The sequence below is a fragment of the Phoxinus phoxinus genome, assembly GCF_949152265.1.
Source record: "Phoxinus phoxinus genome assembly, chromosome: 19".
NCBI classification, from domain to species: domain Eukaryota; kingdom Metazoa; phylum Chordata; class Actinopteri; order Cypriniformes; family Leuciscidae; genus Phoxinus; species Phoxinus phoxinus.
The window spans coordinates 18463892-18481547 of record NC_136894.1 but is presented as its reverse complement, the minus strand read 5'-3'; the positions used below and the strand labels follow the sequence as shown (position 1 = coordinate 18481547).

The 17656-nt window shown below is 42.2% G+C and overlaps 1 protein-coding gene across 1 annotated transcript in view; it reads right to left on the bottom strand.

The window, feature by feature from the left end:
- LOC306986507 (retinoic acid receptor beta-like) overlaps positions 1 to 17656 on the bottom strand; it is a gene marked incomplete at its 5' end in the record, with an annotated part of 50374 nt that continues 32718 nt past the window's right edge. The window contains 4 exons of the mRNA XM_079589816.1: positions 1 to 1078; positions 1761 to 1919; positions 2936 to 3140; positions 16708 to 16884. Of these exons, the coding sequence (XP_079445942.1) occupies positions 861 to 1078; positions 1761 to 1919; positions 2936 to 3140; positions 16708 to 16884 (759 nt within the window). The 3' untranslated portion in view covers positions 1 to 860. The remainder of the gene's footprint in view (positions 1079 to 1760; positions 1920 to 2935; positions 3141 to 16707; positions 16885 to 17656) is intronic.

Sequence of the window (17656 nt, the reverse complement as noted above, 5' to 3'; positions counted from 1 at the left end):
GATGTTTGAACTGCTTTTGTGAAACTTTAATGGTGTGCTATACACGATATTCAAATTTTTTGAGTTTCACCTGTATATACATACAATATCTTCTCATGTGTGTAAAGATAGTCATATGGTTTTAGAACAACATGAGGGTGAGTATGACTGTTTGTTCTGGTTGAATTAAAATTTGTAATTTGTCTTAGTAGAAATAGTTAAACTGGTAAATGACTGGTTAAACTGGTAAATGACTGGTTAAAGTCAATTACTAAAGATTTCTTCCATATGAAGGTCTCAAATCATGATAAGAGTGCACTAGTGTATATGGGTTCACCACACCTTACAAGTGAACACAGAGCTTTAAAATTCAGAATTGAAACAGCTTTAAATATACTGTACAAACCAATATAACATATTTGAGTTCCCTAATGTCTGTAAGCAAAAACATTCTATATAGGCTAAGTGTAATTTAAAGGTTTTCCGCTCAATCTATCGCATTATCATGTTAGACATTGTAAAAAGCACCAACAAATGTTACAATATGTACAATAAATGGATCAGCCTGAAATGAGAGGACAGAGTAAAAATCACTTAATAAAGGTAACAGCTTATCATGCACATGAAGAAATCCATACAGGAGACCTGAGGTGGGCATCTGGGACACACACATGCACACTGCAGCGTGTGTGTTATTCAGTCCTATGACATTGATGTTATTTGGACTTGATTCTTCAGTCGTGTTTTTGATAATACTCCAGCCATCATCAGTTCTTAAAGCAGAAAACGAGCAGAAATTTACCAGAAATCCAACACACTGGAGAGGTCGGCCTCCAGTCTACCGGCACTGTCCAAAGGAATGTCTTACAGCCGCCTTAGTTCTAGGGCTCCTCGTTGGAGGAAGTGGCCCCAGAATCGTCTGTGGGTTCCGGAAAGGGGGCCGAGGGTTTGGTCTTCGTGGAACTGCTGTTGTTCTTGTCTGTGTTGCTCCGCTCTGAGTTCTGACCGTCCTGACCCTCGGAGTTCTCCAGCATCTCCTGGATGAGGGGAGGCATTGATCCAGGGATCTCCATCTTCAGAGAGATCACACGCTCAGCGCCTACATGAAACAGTCACTGTGAGCTCCAATCATACAGCTGTGGCACCTCATTTGCCTCTTTTTTCTAATTAAAATATATATTTTTTACTTGTTTTTAAAGATATATGAAAAATGTGTTGCTTCACTGAATGTTCAATCTAACTAACACACAAATTTGTGCGTATGCATGCTTGAATACACGCTCGTCCATTGTTCTTAGCACAAAGGGAAAAAAAAAGCCATATTTGCTATAAATTTTCAAAATTGATACTAATGAGTGTAACAGGGTAAGCACAATTTTTTATTTTTAATAAAATAAATTATAGTAATTTATTGCAAGGCACTCCAAAACACACATGTAAATGAGTTCCAAACTTACTATATGTATGTTAACGTTACTATACTGTATGTTAAGGTTAGTAACAAACAACTATTTACAAGACTGTCACCACATATGTTGATGATTGGGGGGTCAAATATTAAGAATCAGCCATTTACCCAAATTTTTATCAACCATTTACCCATATTTTGCAAAACCTTGCCCCGTATGCTGGTCCCCCAACATCTAAGCCAGTTATGGCACGTAAGAGTGTGAGCTGGGAAAATATGATGTCTTAAAAGTTCAGAAGTCACAAAATTCTTACGTTTTCTCCTTGTATGACCACAGTGTTGACCTATATGAAGAATCAGAATTCATGCTGACCTTTAGCACTGATACTGCGCAGGTCTGTGATCTTCATGAGGGTCTTGGGGAACATGTGTGGTTTACTGGGTCTTCGCTTTCTCACATAGATTTTAAGAGCCTCCAGCAGGGGTTCCTGGAGCTCGTCCACTTTTGAAGGCTCTTCCAAATCCTGGCGATCTAGAGAGACAGCAGAGGCATTATAAATTAATAAGATATCACAAACAATCCTTCCCTCAGAGTGTTGTTGAACAGAATATGAACCCTCTAAATGTGCCATGCCGTCCATGAAGGAACTCCCATGACCACTGGAGGGCAGTGTTATCACTCTCACTGAAGTTACTGGCTGTGTTCACAGCTTACTGTAGCTACACAGCATACTGTATATTGGCCACTAGTTTTTAAACCTTTAAAATAGTATGTATACAGTATATCAATATACAATATTGCACACAGCGTGCTTAGCACATTTTGCAGAATGTAGTAGGACATCTGGGTATTCTGAACTACAATGACAGTGAAAATTAAAACTCTTTCTGTTGCGTCTACATTAAAATGTATCAATAAAGCCCAAGACCATTGCAGAAAACCATAAAAATGACTTTGTGCATTTTAAATGTCAATTGTGTTTTTCACTCAAACTAGCTGACAGAGTGCTTCTAGTGCAGGGGTTCGACAACCTATGGCACGTTTGCCAACATTGGCCCGGGATAGGCACACATCTACATTCATTCCTCATAGTCACTGTTTTTTTATGGAGCTACACATACTATTGGCGTTTAAGAATTCAATTGTACAAGTCAACAGAAGTGTGCAGCTCTGACAAATTATGTATTCAACCACTGAGCGGTATGACCGAAAAAAGCAGAAAAAAAGCATTAAAAGCAAAACACAAAAATTAAGTCAGTTTTGTAACAGTCGCACTGTGTGATTTAGTGAATAACAGCACTATCAGTTCTATAAACATTCCACAAATCACAATGACTTTGATGTGCAACATTCATACACACATACAACGGGGTCCCATAGTTTCACATTAGAAATCGTTATTCAATGTCTGAAAACAATGTCTGAAAACAAACTAAATTCAAGGATTTTTGCATAATGGGTACAGTGATTATCTATCAAAATTAAAAATGCCATTTCATGACAAGGTTGCCGATCTCTTTTCTAGTGTGTGTGAAAGTGACGCCCACCTCCAGAAATGAGGCAGATGGCGGACAATAGTCCTGTCTCAGTGTCGTCCATCTCGATGGGCAGAAGTTGGTTCGCGAAGGTGAACACCAGGTCTGTTAGCGGCCCAAAGCCAGCATTGTGCATCTGTGTGCGGTTCAGTGTGAGACCATCAGAAAACGTCATTGTGTCCTGGCCAGGGGTGTAACGTGTGCAGATACGCAGTATCTAGAGAGAAAGCATTACATTACTGTAACAAAAGACCAATTAAATTCAGAATGCTCCATTTATAGGTCAGCTTCACTTCTCTGTATGACATGACTGCCAAATGATTCGGAGGAAACTGGCCCGTGATGAGCATCACCTTTCTGAGACACTGAAAGTTGGACACCCACACATATATAGACATGAGTATAAAAAGCAGAAGTGTATGTAATGAAAAGCAATGGCTTCTGGAAATAGAAATGACAAATGACAGTAGGCTGGGTGAAATGGGTGGAAAATTGTGGAATTTTTAGGTTAAATGGAAATACACAATATATACAGTGCCGTGCAGAAGTCTTAGTATTTTCACACACAGACAAAAAAAAAAAGTTTTTAAGCCAGTTATTCATATCTTTTGCTGTAATGAGTCAGTAGGAAATATCAGTTTACATTTCCAAACTTTCCTTTTGCCATTTTTGTTTAGTGAAAATACTAACGTGGCCAAGACTTTTGCACAGTACTTGCATATCTCTGTATTTTATGTAGTGGGCTAAATGTTTTGTTAATTTTTCACCACACCATGGGTAAATGAAGTTTAATACTTTTAAGTCTTCGCTGCTGGGCTTGAAGCAGCAACACAAAGTTGAACATTCTTTTGCAGTTTTTGGTACTGTTAGAAATGTGGGAAGAGTATGCTTCCACTTTTAATATAAAGCACTTTGTATAGCTATTAAATATTCTGAAAGTAAAGAATGTCTTGTGTTTAGCTCACTCAGTGTTAAAAGCCAAGTTAAGATCAAAGTCTCTTAACATTTAAAGTATATCGATATAAATGGTTTTGTCCCATCCTATCTCACGAGAACATACTGTATATATCTCAATTGAAAACATGTACACTACAAAATGAAAAACCGCTCAGCCCTAATAAGATCTCTTAAATGTCTCAGTTATTCTTCTGAGATACCAAGAAAAATAAAAGGAGAGCAAATTGAGATTTGTGTGTGTGTGTGTGTGTGTGTGTGTGTGTGTGTGTGTGTGTGTGTGTGTGTGTGTGTGTGTGTGAGAGTGTGATAGTACATACTGTGGCTTGCTGACAGTGATTGGCGTCACTGTCAGAGATGAAACAGAATAAAACATGACTGCTACTGACAGCAGGCTGCTCTCTCTCTACACACACACACACACACACACACACACACACACACACACACACACACACACACACACACACACACACACACACACACACACACACACACACACATCAGAGATTTATTTTACATCTTGTGAAAAGGGCATTTTACCACCCCTTTAACTGAAATGCACACACGCTGAAAATGTCCTTTTTTCCCACACATTCGACAATCTAGATTCTTCGCAGGGCATTGGTATTTTGCACGGGAGGGAGATTTACCATATTTTGGACACGAAATGCTTCCAGCCTTTGTTTTGTTTGCTTTAATCATTGCACAATATCATCCGCCTCGTCACCCATGCAATAGACGAGTGTATTCCCCTGACTTCATTCCGTAGACTAATACAGATTACTTGCTTGAAGAAATCATTAAAATCATCGGATCCATCTGGGCCATTCCTGCATTCCTTGGAGAAATCGAAGGGCTCTGGCGGCTGAATGGGCAACGATTAATCGCATCCAAAATAAAAGTTTGTGTTTAAATAATATATGTATGTATACTGTGTATAATTATTTTGTATATATAAATACACACATATGCATATATATATATATATATATATATATATATATATATATATTTAAGAACTATTTGCATGCATATATTTATACATAATTTATATTATATATAAATATAAATATTTCTTAAATATATACATGCATGTGTGTGTATTTATATATACAAAATAATTATACACAGTATACATACATATATTATTTAAACACAAACTTTTATTTTGGATGCGATTAATCGCGATTAATCATTGCCCATCGCTAGGATGAGACAACATTTACCGGATCCTGTCTGTGTATGTACTCATCTTGTGCCTACTTATCCATAGCTAACACTTTTCCTTCGGTTACCACGAGGTTAGTGAAGCACGGAAACTTTTGCACTTATAGTTTAGAAACATCTTCTGCTGGCAGCCGCTATTATAACAAAATATTTTTGACCCTTTTCCTATTTAGCACCAAAACTTTGGAACAGTCTTCCTAACGTTGTCCGGGAAGCAGACACACTCTGTCAGTTCAAAGCTAGACTAAAAACACATCTCTTTGGCCTAGCACATAACACATTATAAACTTCTATAATTCAATGTTAGGCTGCATAGTTTAGAACAGCCGGGACCGGGAACACTTCCCATGAATCCTGATGTACTTGGTACATCATAAGAAGGATGGCGCCTACGCTAATACTAGTCTCTCTGTTTATCCCGAGGTTTACAGCAGTCCGCCGGATCCAGGCTGTATCCAGATCTGATGAAGGACCAGCACCAGTGATGCGCGGGTTGATCCAAAATGTGCGGGTGCCTGCGGTCACCCGCGGTTACGAGTCATCCAAAAATACTTTTAATGATATTCGGGTCGCGGTCGGTCGGGTCGTTTGAAATAAAGATGCCAATTAAACCTTTGTAATTTATATAGTACTAGACACAATTTTATATGAAATACATAGGCCTACACTTTATTGGCTGAATAACTGGCGCGAAGATGGCGCACGTCGCACAAGCTCAGTCTGCAGGTAGAAATGGATGCAGCAAGAGAAAAGGTGAAGACTGGGGAGTGGAAGCTCCGCAAATACACAAATAGAAAGAGCAAAGTATGGGAGACATTTGCCGAAGGCTTTGTCATGTGTACTTCTTGCGATGCGATTTACACATTTGATAGCCACAAAACTGGCACGACCAACATGGCGTGTCACAAGTGCGGCTGCGGGAAGCCATCACAGCCGAATAGAGCAGCGTCAGGCCAACCCAGGCCACAAACTATAGATGCCTTTATGCGCCCTGACCACACGAAAATTCCTCTTCAAGTGAAGAGTAAATTTGTGGATTATTGCGTGGACTTTTGTTGCACAGACCTGCGCCCCTTTGATATTGTTTCGGGGGAAGGTTTTACGAAAGTGGCCCAGGCTCTCATGAACATTGGAGCACGTTATGGCTCAGTCGACGTAAATGGAGTGCTTCCTCATAGGCAGACAGTATGTGATCGAGCTAAAAAACAGGCCATGGTCGAGAAAGAAGCCTTATCCGAGGTTCTGAAGTCAGCGGTGAATGACATTGGAGGCGTTGCAATAACGACTGATATGTGGACTGATGATTTTAACAGAAGGTCCTACACTGTCGTGACGTGCCATTATATCACAGAGGATTGGAAGCTGGCAAGCCGTGTTATGTGCACAGTGAAATTTGATTGCACATTGCCCAAAACAGCAATCAACATCCACGAACCGATTAGTGAGCAGCTGTGTTCTTACGGGATCTCATTTGATCAAGTGGTGCTCGTGAGTGACCAGGGCTCTAACATTAAAGCTGCCCTAAAAAAATATCACTGGATACCATGTGCAGCCCATGTTCTGAACACAATTCTGAAACATACGTTCAGTGGATCTGACATTGAGGAGGTAACGGAGATGATTGACGCGTGCAAGGGCATTGTCAAATATCTTAAAAAATCCAGTGCAAGCACCGCTCTCCCACATGGCTTAGTCCAAGAGTGTGAGACTCGCTGGAATAGCAAAATTGACATGCTCAAATCTGTGAGCAAGCAATACAGGGAAATTAACGAGCTACTCGAAAGCAGAGGGCAGTCAGAGCGCATGGAAGGCATATATCAAAACACGCTCACAACCGTGATAGGTTTCTTGAAGCCTTTCAAGAAAGCATCTGAGGAGTTGCAGGGAGAGGACTACCCGACACTGCATTTAGTGATAATAATAATAATAATTTGTTACATTTATATAGCGCTTTATCTGAGACCTCAAAGCGCTTTACATAGAAGGGGGGGGAATCTCCTCAACCACCACCAATGTGCAGCATCCACTTGGATGATGCGACGGCAGCCATATTGCGCCAGAACGCTCACCACACACCAGCTTACTGGTGGAGAGGAGACAGTGATGAAGCCAATTAGTATATATAGGAGGATGATTAGGAGGCCATGATGGACAGAGGCCAAGGGGCAAATTTGGCCAGGATGCCGGGGTTACACCCCTACTCTTTTTCGAAGGACATCCTGGGATTTTTAACGACCACAGAGAGTCAGGACCTCGGTTTAACGTCTCATCCGAAGGACGGTGCTCTTTGTCAGTATAGTGTCCCCGTCACTACACTGGGGCATTAGGACCCATACAGACCACAGGGTGAGCGCCCCCTGCTGGTCTCACTAACACCTCTACCAGCAGCAACCTGGTTTTTCCCAGGAGGTCTCCCATCCAGGTACTAACCAGGCTCAGCCCCGCTTAGCTTCAGTGGGCAACCAGTCTTGGGCTACAGGGTGATATGGCTGCTGTGATGCTGTGGTTTTACAATCTGAGCGCACACTGCCAACCAGTCTTTGGAGACCCTGAGTACATCGCTTTGCTCCGTACGCACGCACTTGCTCTACTCCATCAAAAGTTAATCCTCACAGACACGCACAAAATCGCCCTCTTCCTCTGCCCCCGCTACAAAAGTCTCAAAATGATGACCGAAACTGAAAGGAAAAATCGTTGGCAACCTCATATACCGTGTGTCTTTTGAAGCCGTGGACTCTCCTGAGACTTCAAGCACTACAGCACCACGGACATCTGTGTCTACATCTAAGTGGCTGCGTAATTAATGATGAATGGGATATTTCAATTTAATGCTGGTAAATGACATTATTCATTATGTTTTACCTTCTTTTTACCTTCCATAGACGTCACTAACGAAAGTCAGAGAGAGAAAAGACCTAGAGTGGACTTCGCTGAATGGGCCGATATGCCGCTGATGTGGGTCTAACGAATGAATTGGAGCGGTACCGTGCTGCACACTTTACGCTGGATGACTGTGACGAGGACCGGTTGCTTGAATTTTGGGAGAGACAGGCACCCACCTTCCCGAGGCTTCGTGCATTGGCAAGGAGGATCCTCTGCGTTCCAGCATCAAGTGCAGCCAGTGAGCGCACATTCAGCACCGCAGGTCGTGTCATAGAGGCGAGCAGAAACCGTCTCAACCCAGGGACGGTTGATTCAATATTATTTCTACACAGCGCGAGGAAAGCTAAAAAATAAGTTGTCTAATCTTCTGTTTTAGGCCACCAACGGCACCTTATAGCCCCTTTAAGCCCAAGTTAGGCTTACTGTATCTGATTTAGGTTCCTGTGTTCGTTTTATGGATATATTTGTGTAGGCTAAACCATGCAGCACATTTTATTTTCTTATACAAATGCATATTTTGCGTTTATCTTGTATTAGGCTACTTTTTTTTTCTTTTTTTTTTTCCAACAAGTGGCACCTGTCAGGATACACACTCGGAGACCAGGTAAGTGAATCCAAACACAGTGTTTATTTACAAAAGGTGCAAGTGGAGTATTCAGGTGAAACAGTGGCAAAGTTGATGACGATCACTCGGTGCGTTGGAGGTGAGCAGGTGAGAATGTCAGCGACACAATTAGTTGTCACACAGTGGACAAATGTGATTAATTCAAAGTCTCCTTCACAGAAATGGGCAGATCGGATGGGCACCGGATCACATTGGAATACACGGAAGTCAGGAGATCACACAGAGAATCCTTTAGCGAATCTGGAAGAGTATTAACAGAGACACAGAGGTTAACAATCTTCAGATAGATATACTTCTCTTCGTGAACTTGGAACAGTCTGGTAACAACAAGGAGACAGGCAGGTAAGTGGTCTTTCCTATTCGAGGCTTGACGCTGGAGTGCTGTTGTGAGATGGGTTTTATAGTGTTGGATAATGAATGTGCTGATTTGGAACAGGTGCTTGTGATCAGTACTCAGGTGAGAGTGAACGCTGAGTGGTGGATGGGAACAAGCTTGATTGATCCCTGACATTACCCTCCCCTCCAGGGTCCGTGCCAACGGACCTAGGACCCCGATGTCGTGGGGGTCTGCCTCGGGGTCGAGGAGCCGGTCTTTGAGGGTGTTGCCTGTGAAACTCAGTCAGTAGATTAGGATCCAGAATATCATTACGAAGTACCCAACACCTTTCCTCTGGTCCGTAATCCTCCCAATCCACTAGGTATTCGAGGCGACCACCCCGACGTCGGGAGTCCAATATCTCCTTGACGGCATAGATGGGGTCAGCTTCGATGGACGGTAGTGAGGGGTTGTCGTCAGAGACCGAATCTGTGGAGGGAACAGGCACAGGTGCGTGGTATGATTTCAAGAGAGATACATGAAATGTGGGGTGTATCCGGTACTGGGCAGGGAGTTGGAGCTTGTAGGTGACTGGATTGATTTGTTCTTGTATCGGAAACGGCCCGATATATCTTTGGCTCAGTTTTCTACAGGGTTGACGCAGGCGAATATCTCGTGTTGAGAGCCATACCAGTTGACCAGGCTGGTAGTCTGGATTCTGTTGTCTGTGGATATCTGCGAACCGTCTTTGTCGATTCCTGGCTTGTTGAAGGTGTTGGTGGGCTTGGTTCCAAACCTCCTCACTTTGCTGAAACCATTGATTTACTGCAGGTACTTCAGAAGGTTCTCCTGACCATGGAAATAATGGGGGTTGGAAGCCTAGAATGCATTGGAATGGTGTGAGGTTAGTGGATACCTGACGAAGCGAATTTTGGGCATATTCTGCCCAGACCAGATATTTGCTCCATGTGCTTTGGTTGCTGTGGCAGAATGTACGTAAGAAACGACTGACTTCTTGGATCTTGCGTTCCGTCTGTCCATTTGTCTGTGGATGGTAACCGGATGTCAGACTCACGGTTACATTCAGGAGTGCGAAGAAAGCTCTCCAGACCCTAGAGATGAACTGTGGTCCTCTGTCAGACACGATGTCCTCCGGGATCCCAAAGTTTCGGAATACGTGTTCGAAGAGTAATTCTGCAGTGTGAAAGGCTGTGGGGAGGCCTTTGAGGGGAATTAGTTTGCAGGCTTTAGAGAATCTATCGATGGTAACGAGGATACACGTATTCCCTTCAGAGGGTGGTAGATCGGTGACGAAGTCTACTCCAAGGTGTGACCAGGGGCGTTGTGGAATGGGTAGTGGTAGCAGTTTTCCTGAGGGTAAATGTCGAGGAACCTTGGTCATGGCGCAGAGTTGGCAACCTTGGATGAACTCTTTAACCTTTTGGTGCATATTTGGCCACCAATACTTCTGCTGAATCGCTGCGCATGTCTTGGTAGTCCCTGGATGGCCAGTCCCTACTGAGGAATGAGCAGAGGAGATTAGAGCCGTGCGGAAGGCTTCGGGAACATACGTCTTCCCCGGAGGACATTCAGGCGGAATAGGTTGGTGTTGTGATGCTTCCTGGAGCTGGTCGTCTAGGTTCCATTGGATGGGATTGACGAATATCTTGGTAGGAAGAATGGTTTCAGGTTTGTCAGTGATTTCTTCTGGGGAATGGAGACATGACAGAGCATCCGCTCTAGTGTTCTTTGACCCGGGACGATAAGAAATCGTAAAATGGAAGCGGGTAAAAAACAAGGCCCATCTGGCCTGACGGGGATTTAGTCTCTTTGCTTCCTTCAGATACTGCAAGTTCTTATGGTCTGTTAACACTACGAATGGGTGTCTGGCCCCCTCCAACCAATGTCTCCACTCTTCAAGTGCAAGTTTGACTGCTAAAAGCTCTCGATTCCCAATGTCGTAATTGCTCTCTGCAGAGGACAATTTCTTCGAAAAGAAAGCACAAGGCATGGGTTTGGTTGAGGTTTCTTGATGTTGTGAGAGAATGGCTCCGACTCCTGTAGTGGACGCATCGACTTCTAGAATGAATCTTCTATCGGGGTTTGGATGACAAAGCAACGGGGCAGTTGTAAAGGCTGTCTTCAAGGCTTGGAATGATTCTTGGGCCTCTGGAGTCCAACTGAGGACCTTAGGTTTTCCTTTTAGGAGAGAGGTCAATGGAGCTGTCATCATACTATACTTATCAATGAATCGACGATAGAAGTTCGCAAAGCCAAGAAACCTCTGTAACTCCTTCACGGATTTGGGAACGGGCCATGTGGTGATTGCATTGATCTTACTATCATTCATTTCCACACCTCTCTTGCTCAGATGATATCCCAGGAAGTCGACAGACTCTTGATGAAAAGTGCACTTCTCCGCCTTGAGGAACAGTGAGAATTCCCGAAGTCGTTGGAGCACCAGGGAGACGTGGTGTTGATGTTCGGAGGGGCTCTTGGAAAAGATGAGTATGTCGTCGATATAGACTAATACGAAATGATTCAAGAAGTCTCGAAGTACCTCATCCATGAAACTCTGGAAGACAGAGGGAGCATTCACCAACCCATAAGGCATAACAAGATATTCGTAGTGCCCTGCTGGTGTTATGAACGCTGTTTTCCACTCATCACCTTCTCGAATTCTGATCAGGTTGTAGGCACTTCTCAAGTCCAGTTTGGTGAACATGGTAGCCTCTCTGAGTTGTTCTAGAGCGGAGGGTACAAGCGGGAGTGGATAGCTGAACTTAACCGTGATCTTATTTAAGGCTCGGTAATCTATACAGGGCCTTAACCCTCCATCTTTCTTAGGGACAAAAAAGAAACTGGCAGCTGCAGGAGAGGTAGAAGGTCGAATGTACCCCTGTTGTAGGGCCTCCTGGACATATTTCTGCATGGCCTCTTGCTCTGGAATGGATAAAGAGTATATTCGGCCTTTGGGAACAGATTCACCCGGCATTAACTCAATGGCACAGTCCCAGGGTCTATGTGGAGGTAGTTTGGAGGCCTCCACAGGGCTAAATACGTCGGCAAAGGAAGAATAACAGGGAGGTGTGGTCACTGAGAGTTTCTCATTGGGACTTTCAATGGAGGTAGAATTCACCTGGACTGGTTTAGAGAATTCGTCTACGATTTGAGGATCGTCACGGAAGCATGTGAAGAAGCACTTATTGCCCCAGCGGATGATTTTACCCGTTTCCCAGTCGATCTCAGGTTGATGCCGAATCAGCCACGGACGACCCAGAATAATGTCTGTCTGACAATTCTCAAGAATAAAAGGATAAAAACATTCTCTGTGGTTTTCCTCGACACACAATGTAACAGGTTTGATCTGGTAATTAACATACCCCTTATTGATGATCTCTCCAGTTACGGCGTGGATGGAGTATGGTTTCGGAGTGTTGATCCTCTTGAGCTTGAGTCTGGAAGATAATTCACCCGAGATGAAGTCTCCTGCAGATCCAGAATCAATAATGGCAGAGACTGAGACGTTAAAACTGGGAGACATTAATGTCACTGAGATCGTGAGAGGGGAAGACACGGAGTGGCTCTTTAAAAGTGAACTCACCATTAAGCGCGGAGGACGAGACGGACATGATCGTAGAATATGGCCTGGATTTCCACAATATAAACATAGCTTGAGTTCGTAGCGACGTCTTCTCTCCGCTTGGGATAATCTGCTGGTTTCTACTTGCATTCTTTCCACCCCGCGTGTTTCCACTTGTTCCGGGAAATTCAGATGGGGGGTGAAAACTTGGTTCGGAATGTCATGGTAACAATTTTGGGATCGTTGATCTACCCGTAGAGAGTGTTGCATGAATTTTTCTAACCCCATGTTGTCATCATAAATGGCCAGCTGAAGGCGGAGTTTGGGATTAAGTCCCTTTCGATACACTGAGATAAGTGCTTTCTCGTTCCACCCACTAGCTGAAGCAAGGGTTCTGAATTTCAATGAATACTCAGACATTGAATCTTTACCCTGTCGAAGTTGCAGGAGCTGATCGCTGACGGAGGAATCTCCTACTGGTCGGCCGAACACTTCTTTAAAATGTGTTATAAAATTCTGTAAAGATGCCGTAACTGGAGTTTCCTGGAACCAGATGGTTTCTGCCCATCTTAGAGCCGGCCCGGATAATTGTTGAATGATAAAAGATATTTTGGATCTTTCTGTGGGATATTGGTGTATTTGTTGTTCCAGAGCCAGCGAACATTGCAGCAGAAACCCATTGCAATCCTCCGCCCTGCCAGAGAAGGGCGCTGGTCTAGAGGCTGGGTTAGAAACGTACATCAGCGAAGGAGTGGATGATGCGGAAGCGCTGGAGTGGCTCGTTGTGTCCAGCGTTGGAGCGGTTTCTGGTTGTGTTGGATCCATGACGGTATTGGTCAAGCCTTCTGTCAGGATACACACTCGGAGACCAGGTAAGTGAATCCAAACACAGTGTTTATTTACAAAAGGTGCAAGTGGAGTATTCAGGTGAAACAGTGGCAAAGTTGATGACGATCACTCGGTGCGTTGGAGGTGAGCAGGTGAGAATGTCAGCGACACAATTAGTTGTCACACAGTGGACAAATGTGATTAATTCAAAGTCTCCTTCACAGAAATGGGCAGATCGGATGGGCACCGGATCACATTGGAATACACGGAAGTCAGGAGATCACACAGAGAATCCTTTAGCGAATCTGGAAGAGTATTAACAGAGACACAGAGGTTAACAATCTTCAGATAGATATACTTCTCTTCGTGAACTTGGAACAGTCTGTAACAACAAGGAGACAGGCAGGTAAGTGGTCTTTCCTATTCGAGGCTTGACGCTGGAGTGCTGTTGTGAGATGGGTTTTATAGTGTTGGATAATGAATGTGCTGATTTGGAACAGGTGCTTGTGATCAGTATTCAGGTGAGAGTGAACACTGAGTGGTGGATGGGAACAAGCTTGATTGATCCCTGACAGCACCCTTTAGCCTTCTTTTTTAGCCCAGCTTAAGTTTAATGTGTGTTTCAGTTTTACTTTCATGGGTATTTGTGAACATTTATTTATGGATATATTGTAGCCTCAGTCTTTGGCTTAGCCTACCTGTTTTTGTTCGTTTAAATGCGTTAATAAAGACTTTATTTACATATTCTATGCCTGCATTTTCTGCTTCTTAGAGCTTTAATTGGGCATAGCCTGCATGTGGCAAAATAGCCTAAGCCTACTAATACTAGTGAGAAATCCTTATTTAACATTTGAATGTTGAGCACGTTATTAACTTTTTGAATGTTGAGCGCGTTATTAACTTTTGAATAAATGGTGATGCGGGACAAATTTCCCGATTTCCCAACATGTTGAACTGAGCAATGCCATTGTACCGTTTTAATAGGGTACTTTTATACGCATATAGTTCAGTAATGTCAGTTTTATGAATTTTTAGGGGGCGGGATTTTTGTTAGGAAAGTCGGGGAGACGCACACTTCGATTAGACTAGATAAACACATGCAGCATCTTAATTGTTAAAAAAATGAAACGAAATAAACGAAATAAAGACAAAAGCCACACACCCCCGCACCCCTATGGCCCAATGACGCTACGATGAGCATTTACTACTTTTAAAAAATGCGGGTCAGGAAGCGGGTCGGGTACAATATTATTTTTATTTGTTTTGCGGTCCGAGTTGCGGGCGGGTTATTGAAAACGTCGGTCGGGTGCGGGTTGTTTATACATTGACCCGCGCATCACTGATCAGCACCTGGACACGACGACAACGCAGCCGTGAAGTGTCAACTAGTCTCTTCCCCTGTTAACGGCCTCCCTTTCCTTCACCTCTGTACAGATAAAACGTTGTTGGGATAATTCCGGTTCACGTGGCTACGGGGAAGCGATAAAACATTCTTTATTATACATTTTTCAAGGCTTGTACCTTGGAACTTACTTCATGGTTTGCGTTCTCGAGGCACCAGGCACTGGTTTGTGCAAATGAGCGGCCGGATCACATTAAGGGTTTTCTGTTAGAACGGTGTCGTGTTAGAACGGTGTCGTGTTAGCGGCCCCAAAGTTAATCATCGCTGTTACTTTAATTTCCTATTATCACTGTGTATATATATTGTTAAAAGTGCTATATAAATGAAGGCGACTTGACTGTTCCCTGATGATGTCGACCTGCTTTCAGATGGCTGAGTTTCGGCACATTTAGAATATTACTATTTTTTATTTTGGTGTGTTTAGTAGCCTAATTCTGAATGGATCCATATATTAGCTATATGCAGTCTATCAATGTGGCTGGTATAGTGGTCTTTTGGCATCTCCATGTGGTCCTGTTTGGTATGTCATCTTGACATATTATTTATATATATATATATATATAAAATCTCTAAACAAATGTAACATTTATTTTTTCCCTCAGTATTTTTTTTTTTATAAATTGAAAACTAAGTTCTGGAATGTTTTCCATGTTCCATTTTTTTTTCTTGAAAGTATATCACACAAAAAGGGCTGTCACTTTGAAAAGTGTGCTAGTGTATTTGAGCTTCTCTTCCTGTAATACTTTGAGTAATTCTGACTCTTTGACAAGAAATCGTTTTTCTCTGCTTTCAAACGAGACCAAGATTATGCATGTAGTCTAGTCAAGTCAAGTCAAGTCATCTTCATTTATATAGCGCTTTTAACAATGTAGATAGTTTCTAAACGGCTTTACAGTAGTAAATGGATAATTTAATGTAATAGAGATTGTTTTGTCTTTATAGAGGTTCTTAAATAAAGATATTTTCCAGCTAAAGTTAGTTTTGATTGATTCACTTCCGTCGCAACGATCATTAGTTATTAAATTAGAGGCCGCTAAGACGACACCGTTCTCTTTACACAGACTTTAAACGCAAACCTGTGAGAAACGCTGATGGCGCTCACATGCGTATTAAGAATTAATTCTATAGCTATGCGCATTTGAATATATGTGCGCACGCAGGTTTGTAATTCCCTACAAACCAAGCCTTAAACTAATTGTCTGGCCTTAAAATTTTTAAACAGAATTTTATCACTTTGGGGTAGATACGCGAAACCGAAGTTATCCTGAAAACGCTTTATCTGTAGAGTGGTAAAGGGATCCTCCATAGGGAGAGGCTAGTTGGCACTTCAGCACTGCGTTGTCATCGGGTCCAGGCGAAGGTCCTTCCTCAGATCTGGATTCGGCCTGGATCCGGCAGGCAGCGGGAAAACCTCAGGATAAACAAAGACACTAAAATTTGCGTAGATGCCATTCTTCTTATGATGTAACGAGTACATGAGGATTTATGGGAAGTGTTCCCAGTTCCGGCTGACCTAATCTATGCAGCCTAACATTGAATTATAGAAGCCTATAATGTATTATGTGAATGCTAGTTCAAAGAGATGTGTCTTTAATCTAGCTTTGAACTGACAGAGTGGACAATGGTAGGAAGACTGTAGACCAAAGGGTTCAAAAGCTGAAGCCATTTCGATGCATCTAATTCTAAATCTATTCTGTTTTGGTAACAGGGTTGAAAAATAGCAAAAATGAAACAGCTTGTATAATATTTAGTTATAAATAATATATTGTACCGGGATATATTCAAAGAGCTATTATAGTATTTAATATAATAAGTATTAAATACTCTATTATATATTATAATATACATATAGTATTTAATACTTATTGTATTTATAATACAGTTAAGTTGTATTTTGTGTCCTTGTATATAATTCAAAAGTGTTGTATAATCATGATAGTAAAGCATACACACATGCACATACCAATATGTCGAGGCAGGCAGCTTTGAGCAGTGTGATCTGATCGGCGATAGTGAGTCCAGTGAAACCAGGAACTCGTTTGGCAAACTCCACGATTTTAATAATGCACTTAGTGGCCAGTTCACTGAACTTATCCCAGAGTCCCAGATCCAAACGCACACGGTGGTCCGCACTTGAGTTCTGTAGATAACACACATAGGAATCGAGTTAAAACACAATATCTTGTCTACACATGCATCATAAAAAAAGAAAACATGTTTCTGGGTTGTGATTTTCAGTCATGGCACACAAAAACACTCCAACTGCTGGTACTGTTCGGCTATTTTTGGCTGAAATTTTGTACAGTATAAGATTTGTCCCATTTGCTATGTGAATGCACAAGAAATTGGGGACATATACAAACTTATACAAATACTTGTCACACTGTTCATGGTCAAAAGTGACTTCCACTTCCACTAACAGGTTAGAATAAAAATATTTGAAAGATTGATTTGGATATAGATAGATCCACCTTTCTACACATCGGTAACCTATACCGACGGCCAGAAGGCAGGAGGATAAAATATTTGTAAAGTGGGTTGTCTGAGTCGTTTAAGATTTTTTTTTGCCTTTCACAACGCGAATGTCGAGACACTATCCGATAAATTAGGGGTAGGGATACCAATAATTTGACTTGCTAAATAAGTTATCTTTAAGAATTTGTTCTTGTTGGTAACTGTTAGCATATGAAAAAAAACAAATGCCACCATAGGTAAGAACTGGCTCAATAATACTGCGATATAAAAGAAGAAGGAGGCGTGGCTGAACAGACAAGTGTCTAAATTTACGAATAGCTGTCAGTCTTTGTTGAGTGTGCTGGTTGAAGTTGAGATTTTGATCCAAAGTAATGCTGAGATATTTGAAATACTCTACCCTTTCAACTATCTCTCCGTTAATGGTAATGCTAGAAGCA